Here is a 7679-nt window from a genome sequence, read left to right as displayed (position 1 = left end):
CTCAGCCATCCCAACAACAGACTGTTCTCTCTGCTGAGGTCAGGAAAGCGATTCCGCTCCCTGAAGACCAACACAGAGAGACTGAGGAGGAGCTTCTTCCCACAGGCGATACGGTCTCTCAATCACACCACCACACAGTACTGACCCACACATATAGTTCTTACACACACACTGGACATTCTGGACTTTGTTTTCACTTTATCACTTAAATCACTGCTGCTGTTATTGTGTATATATTTATTTATACTTCTTGTGTATTTTGTTCATACATTCTTATATAGTTCTATATTGTGTATTGTGTATTTTGTTGTACAGTTATTTTATTTTCAACTTTAATTTATATATTTTATCTTATTCTTCCCAGTTAAATTTACCCTTCATTCTAATTTGTGTTGTACAGTTATTTCATTTTTAACCTTAATTTATATTTTATTCCTTCCTAGTTAAATTTACCCTTTTTAATTTTTCATATTTATTTCCTATCTTATTCATAGCCTTTTCCTTTTTTGTTTTCTTTAGGTCACGAGCAGTTGTCCAAGCATTTCACTACATATCGTACTGTGTATGACTGTGTATGTGACAAATAAAATTTGAATTTGAATTTGAACCCTAACACCATAACCCTAAGCGTCCTGATGACACTCGGTTTATGCTCCAGTGGATGATGAGAATCAGACCTTAAATACTGATCCGTATGCTTTGATTCCTGTACTCAACTTTTAAATGTCCCCAATTACTGATGGAAATCTCACAGTCTACGAAGGCTAACCTGACACTTTTCATATCTTCACTGGAGAATGTTGTGTTGGTCCACCGAGTTAATGTGATCAGCAAATTGTGGTACGTCCTGAGATTTGATTTTCACCGAGGTGTCATCCACATCTGAATCAATAAATCGTGGTGTTCCAGGGTAGATAACAAAGCCTTCTTCTCCATTTCTTCCATGTACAAGTCTTGGACTTTTTATCCTGCGCTAGATGAGCCTTCTCATTGAATTCAAACACCTTTTGAAGAGTATTCTCATCTGGAAGCATTTTAAGTCTCTGTCTGATCTGCCGTCTTTCCCAAACACACATTTCTGTCTTTAGTACTGACCCTTGTATGTGAAATATGTTGAATGAAAAGACATTCTCCATATTTTGCTGTGTTTTCCAAAGCACAACAAGTAATTCAAACTATCATGCAGTTCCAGCTGGACCACACTTAAAGTCAGTTAAAGTCATGCTCTGTTACAGTTCTTGGTCATTTTGACCCAGTATTTTGAGGTGGCTGTTTTGGTTTCTGTTTGTTTTTTTGAGCCCCTTTGTTCTGTGCCTACCCTGGACCCTCCTGTGGGTCCCCTCTGTCAAGTCAGTCATACTGTCTCCTCATGAGTCTGTTCAGCATACATACTTAACTGGATAAAAAATAAAAAATAAAAATAATCTTAATTCTACCCAATATAAAAACCATCTAATAGATCACATTAGTCTTGATACAGCCTCTGCCATCACATTTGATCAATCCCTTTGGGCTCCTATGATCGGCTTCATCACCTAGTGGGGGTGGGGGGGTCATGGTTTGGTCCTGCCTTCGCTATTGTGGTGGATACGGGGGTAGGGATGGCCTTGGGGCGTCTGGGGAGTCCCTAGGGACGTTTTCCCTGGAGGGCCTAACCCGGGGGATGTGGCCATGACCTGGTTAGGTGCTCTGGTTGCTCTTAGATGGTGTTTTCCTTGTGGCTGCGTACAGCGGAGATGGGGAGGGTCTGTGCTGGCGGACGTTGGTTACTGGCCTGGTAGCCTGGCTGCCCCTAGGTAGGTCCGGGACGGGCGTGGAGGCTTGGGGGTCTTCGGGTGCTCCGCCCCCGGTCTGGGGTGCTGGCTGGGCCTTGGGGGCTTGGGTCCTGGTTGTTGTGTCGCCGGAGCTGTGGGCGGGTGGGTGCAGGGGGGCTCAGCCCCAGTGCAGGGGACCTCTGGTGCATCGGCCCAACTAGGGGGCTCTCTAACTGGTGGGGAGGCTGTTATATCTTTGCAGGTGGTCTCCTCTCTACAGGAGCTCACTCTGCAGGTGGGGGAGAGAATGAACTCAACCTGGGTGTCTATTGTCTTGTGTAGTTTGGGAGATGATTGGATGATGGGGTGGGTGCAGTTTTCTTTTGGGTGGAGTCGGGTGGGCTGCCCCGGACTCTGTGGGGCTGGGCAGTGCTGCTGCTGCTGGCCCCGGTCCGGATGGGCCTGGGCCCCCTTGCCCTGGTGGGTTCCAGAGTGTGAGGGTGCCTACTGGGCACAAAAAAAGGGCTTGGGGTGCAGGTATGTCACCAGGGTGCAGGGGAGGCACTCTCTGTCCCATATAGGGCCTTGGGGGTGGCCACGTTTTACAGCATCCAGAGGATGGTCGGTGTATTCCAACCCAACTCTGGTGCTGGTGCCCTGCCCTCAATTTTAAATGCATATAGACACTGAGGGTTTTCGGGAGGAGCCGTGCTGCTCTCTGATAGGAAGCAGGAACCATGCTCTCCTGTGTTTTACATGCACTTTAGAACAGCACACAGCAACACTACATATGAGCGGGCAGAGCGAGGTTTGGGGTCTTCACTCACCCCAGTTCTGTTAGCCGTTAGGGCTGGGGGGCTGGGAGGAGGTGCTGGCCGTCAGATTGGGGTATGTGTCTACTGTATATGTCAGGTTGGGTCTTAGACTCAACCTCTCTGGGTACATCTCAAGCCCTCCAGAGTACGGAGGCCTATCTCCCCTCACCACACTCCCTGCCGGTGGCTGATGCCCTCAGACGTTGGTGTGTTGGTGGTCCTGCTGAGTGACCTCTCGTTTGGGGCTCTACTCAGCTCTTCCCAGGAAGGTGGCACAGTTCCCATCCTTTGGTGGTCCTCCTCGGGTCCTCGTACTCTGGGGCCTGGTTCTCCTCCATACCTGCTTCATGCACTGGGGGATGGGGCTATGACTCCCCACACTCCCTAGGAGATCATTACATGGAGAAACCTTTGGAATGCAAGCATGCTGATCCTCACAGGTATGCACACAGGTGTACACACAGGTGTACACACAGGTGTTCACAGACACGGACTACAGCTTTCTTGGCTGCTGCCAAAGCACATTGTGCGCTGTCTATCTTACATGCTGCACAATATCGTTTAATATTTAGTATCTATTGTTATCTACTGCTAGCTAGTTTATTGTGATGGTGCTGTTTGTTATTATGTTGCTCTTTGTTGTTTGTTTTCTCTTCTGTTTTTTTTTCTCCATACAGGTGATCCAGGTGTTTTGTTTGTTTTTCTTTCTCTCTTCCCCCCTTTCTCACCGGCTCTTCTCCCCTCTGTTTTTCTTTCTCTCCCTCTCTTTCTTTCATTCTTTCCCCCTGTCCTATCCCCCAGTCATGTCTTTCCCGTTTGTAGCAACCGAAAATAAAATAAAATAAATACATAATTATAATAAAGGTCAATCAAATGGACCAATATGGCAAGGCCATGATGATCCACTTGGTAAAATAAATCCGCTTGGCATCTTTCTTGGCCTTAAGACAACAATTCTGATGGCTAAAGATCCAAACGGGACAACAAAAAAAATAAAAAATAAAAAAAATAAATTAGCGGCTGACCACAGTGGGCCCTTTTAAAAGCTGCAGTACCTCTTGTATTGTAACAGCATTCATACATGTCTAAAAATGGAAAGAAGATAGACCAAGTTGGTTAAAGATAAACTTATAATTATCAGGCAGGTGCCTTTGCTTGTCTTCAAACTTTAGATCTACTTGTAACAACATAGGAAAGGCAACTAGCCGGATCTGATTGAACAAAAAAATAAGCTAAAACAGTTTATGTACTTGAACACCAAACTAAGATGATAATGTACAAATTTCTTAGCAACAAAAACAATATGTGAAAATGCTTCTTTGTTTTTGCTCTCATTCAGATGTGACTATTTTTTCAGGCAGCTCTCTCTTAGCAACCTGTAAGACACAAAAAAAGTGTAAAAGACACAATTAAAAACATGGAACAGACAAAAAATGACTATGGTGCATATTACACACCAATATTCACACATTTGAGAAGTTCCCAAACAAATATGTTCAGTGTAACAAATTACTTTTCTTATTCTATGTAGTGAAATCAGCATTTTTACATATATACATCACCATAAATTGAATATTATGAAGTTGTCAGTTTTACCAATCCCAGATTTATACATCTCTATTATCCAACACATATTGTGTGAATGGATCACATAAGTTATCTGTTACCTGTTCCCAGTCTTACCTGTGGTTTAGTGGAAATGAGGGGATCCTCTGCTCTGGGTTTGCAGGGACCTGCTGAGGACATCTCTGTGCTGGTTCCAGCTTCTGCTTTGACACATGATGGAAATAAATGAATTGATAGCAAAAAGACTTTACATAATTAAAAAAAGCACTTATTTGTCATTTCAATTTTTTTTTCTGATGTCTCAATGCTATAAAGGAAATGGCTTTAAATCACAATTAGTCTTACCTTGTGGCTGAGTATCACCAAGGCCTACGCTGTGGCAACTAGGTTTAGAGGGCAATGTATCTTCATCTTGTAAAAAGGACAGTGGGATGAGGGAAATAATAACCACAGCAATATTAGTGATGATCTCTGTCTGTTATTCAATGTATTCATTAGGTTTACAATTTTTTGAAAATTGGAAATTCAGGGTTGGAAAGAAAAAAAAATCAGTGTTGTTTCTACATGGGCCCACCATTATGCAAGGTAAGAAGTACTGAGTTAACTAAAAATTTAAATTGCTATTTGAATTTCTGATGTTTGTCTGGTAATTCCACTTTGAACACAAGGATATCAGATGCTCTTAACAGCTTCTTGGTTTTTTAATTCTGCCTTTTTACAAAACAAAGATACACTTCTGAGTGATTTGTATTAGATTTAATGTACAAAATATACCCTTTCCCCCAAAAAGTCTGATATTTTTTAATGTCTTTTATTTTATTTTGTTTTAAATTTATAACTACTCCATCATATATTTTTTGGTTTAATTGGTTGTCAAATGGTAAAATTCTTGGTTGTATTCTGCATTTTTTTTTCTCCTGCAGTACAACACTTTGTGAGAAACTTAATCCTAGTCACTGAATGTTATCGTCAAAAAGAGAAAGTAATATGATTCAACTTAATTTTGAAGCTGAATTCAAAACTGAAGTTGTCATTTATGTCACATGCAACTATTTTGAACTGTATGAAATACAGCATGTGTCTAAAAGAAGAGCTTTAAAATTATATTCTATGTGGTTTTCATTTGAGGCGCAAGTTTTGGAAGCTCAAATTATCACTGACATTTATACATAATATATATGCGTTGAATAAAGGTACAGACAACACCACATGAGAAAAGAAGTGTGAAACTTTTCTTCACAGAAGTAATTTTGTGATATTGTTTCTCAGTAAAATACCTCCTGTCTTTCTTACAGCAGCATATGTTTCTCTGTCTGCATCCACTGTGCCCGTCTCTATCAAGATACATAAAAAAAGAAAAAGTTTTGTGTTTTGTTTTTTAAACACAAAAAATAAAAGGATTTCTTGTTTCAAGTCTTTTAGTCCATGACATTCACTTTTATGTAAAAAGTTTCCACTTAATAATAAAAACAGTAATAATAATAATAATAATAATAATAATAATAATAATAATAATAATAATAATAATAATAATTTTCATTACCTCTCTTCCAGTAACCTTTGCCAAAGTGATGCAGTCCCACTGCCACCAACAGAGCACTGACTAAAATGGTGGTAATGATGCAAGGTGTGGCAGCAGATGAGGAATGGCACACATTCTTGTCTAAATTATTTGTGTATTTTAAATTAAAAGAATCGAAATGATGGTTAGAACAGATAGGAAGGCTTAAATGAGACAAGAATGGTAAACGATCAAATGTTATTTTTAGCTTCTTCATAATGACATTAAAAACCTTTCAAAACAACTTAAAGCTTCTAAAAACCCATGGAAAGTTTGGCACACCTGTTTTAGTTGTTTAAATTTGCATTTTAGATGTGCACACTGGAAACTTCAAAGTATTTAAAAAATTATCATACAAACAGATTTAACCTCTTTGTTTAAAGAGGTAATTCTTATACTGTACAGAGCTTTTCTACTCTTCTGGAGCTTTATACAATATGTCACATCGACTCTTTCACAATAGCAATTCCTCCTATGCTTTAAAGCTAACATTCACATTTGGTTTGATGCATCGGAGAGTTATCTTAAGCTTATGCAGACTGGGGGAGCCAGAAATAGAACCAACAACATTCTGATCAACAGATAACCTGCTCTACCTACTATCTACTGTGCAACAGCCTCCCCCAAATCATATGTTATTTATGTAGAAACACATTATTTTAAAACATCTCAGTGTCTCACCTGTGACTTTCAGCCAGCTCTCTGGTGATTCTCCAACTCCTGAGATAATACATTTGTAAAATCCTTCATCTGATTTGAAAATCCTGTGGATGGTCATGTTTCCTGTGGAGCTTCTATGGATGAGACGTCCATTTTTGTAGAAATCAGCTTTGAAGTTGGAGGAAGAAATTTTCTTTCTGCAGCTCAGAGTCACAGTTTCTTCCATTAACACAGGAACAGCAGGACTCTCCAGGATCACAGGACCAGCTAAATGAGATGCATTTGATAATTAAATACATGATATTAAATTCTATTAAAATAAATTTCATAAAATGTTTGTTTAAGTACCAGTAACAGAGAGGTTGATAACATTACTTCTTCTCCCTGCTTCAGGCTCATACCAGTACTCTCCACTGTTGTCTGTATAAACAATTCTAACACGGCAGAATGATCCTGTTGGTCTTGTCTCAGTAACTTCCCTACATGATTTTATTGTCCCTCTGAATTTATGCACAACTTCACAGTAATCGACTCCTTCACAGTGAAATGTTAGTGATTCATATACAAAGAACTGCAATCTGTTTGGAATGATGCGAAGAAAAACTGCATCTGAAGAAAAAGAAAAAAGTAAAAAACTATCAGTTTAGAGTTTTACTAAACTCTACTACTAAAACCACCATAATGCATCTAAACAATGAATGAACTGATATAGATGATCAAACAGCTGGTACTCACCAACTTTCTGATACTGTACAAACAGCAGAATCATGATGCTCATCACTGAAGTGAGAACAAAAAGAGCTACATAGTAACTATACACATACTGTATTATTTGCTAAATGTACTAAAAGCTTAAAAGTTAAATTAAAATAATAATTATTATTACATCTCATACATAGTCCAACAAAATGCAAAACCCTTCTTAGTATAGTATAAAACAAAACAATTCATATTTTTTATCAGCATGAATAACCCTAATTTTATTATTAGAATAACGTAGAAATAGAGAAAGTACTCACACAGTGTGATGCAGAGAGCACTGACCTTCATGTCGTATTGCTGTATACAGAAAATTGTAGCTTAACTGAAATGAACAGGGGTGTCACTTTGCTGATAAAAATATTTTAATTTTAATTAGTTTTTTGTCTGAATGCAATTATCTAGCATTACAAAAGCCATTCTAAAGAAGCTGAGTTGCTTTTGTGTCAAGTCAAGCCTCACTGTTTCAGTTCACTGTCAGTGGGCAGAACAACAAACCTGTTCAGACTAATGCTGTGTTTGATGTAGCTTGTAGACTGGTTCTTGTTTCCTGTGCTCAATTTG

General features: G+C 39.3%; 1 protein-coding gene across 1 annotated transcript; it reads right to left on the bottom strand.

Annotated features, from left to right (window-relative positions):
* Positions 1-3900: 3900 nt before the first annotated feature.
* Positions 3901-7380, bottom strand: LOC113015474 (uncharacterized). Its single transcript, XM_026157485.1, has 7 exons — positions 7376-7380; positions 7092-7136; positions 6705-6965; positions 6378-6623; positions 5679-5798; positions 4253-4338; positions 3901-3945 (listed from the first exon to the last, which is right to left on the bottom strand). The coding sequence occupies exons 2-7, from the start codon at positions 7132-7134 to the stop codon at positions 3901-3903; spliced, it is 801 nt and encodes a 266-aa protein (XP_026013270.1). The 5' UTR covers positions 7135-7136; positions 7376-7380.
* Between the last annotated feature and the right edge of the window lie 299 nt (positions 7381-7679).

Source organism: Astatotilapia calliptera, chromosome 3, assembly GCF_900246225.1.
Source record: "Astatotilapia calliptera chromosome 3, fAstCal1.2, whole genome shotgun sequence".
Classification (NCBI taxonomy): Eukaryota; Metazoa; Chordata; class Actinopteri; order Cichliformes; family Cichlidae; genus Astatotilapia; species Astatotilapia calliptera.
Note: the sequence above shows the minus strand (reverse complement) of the source record. Positions and strands in the feature narration are given on the sequence as shown.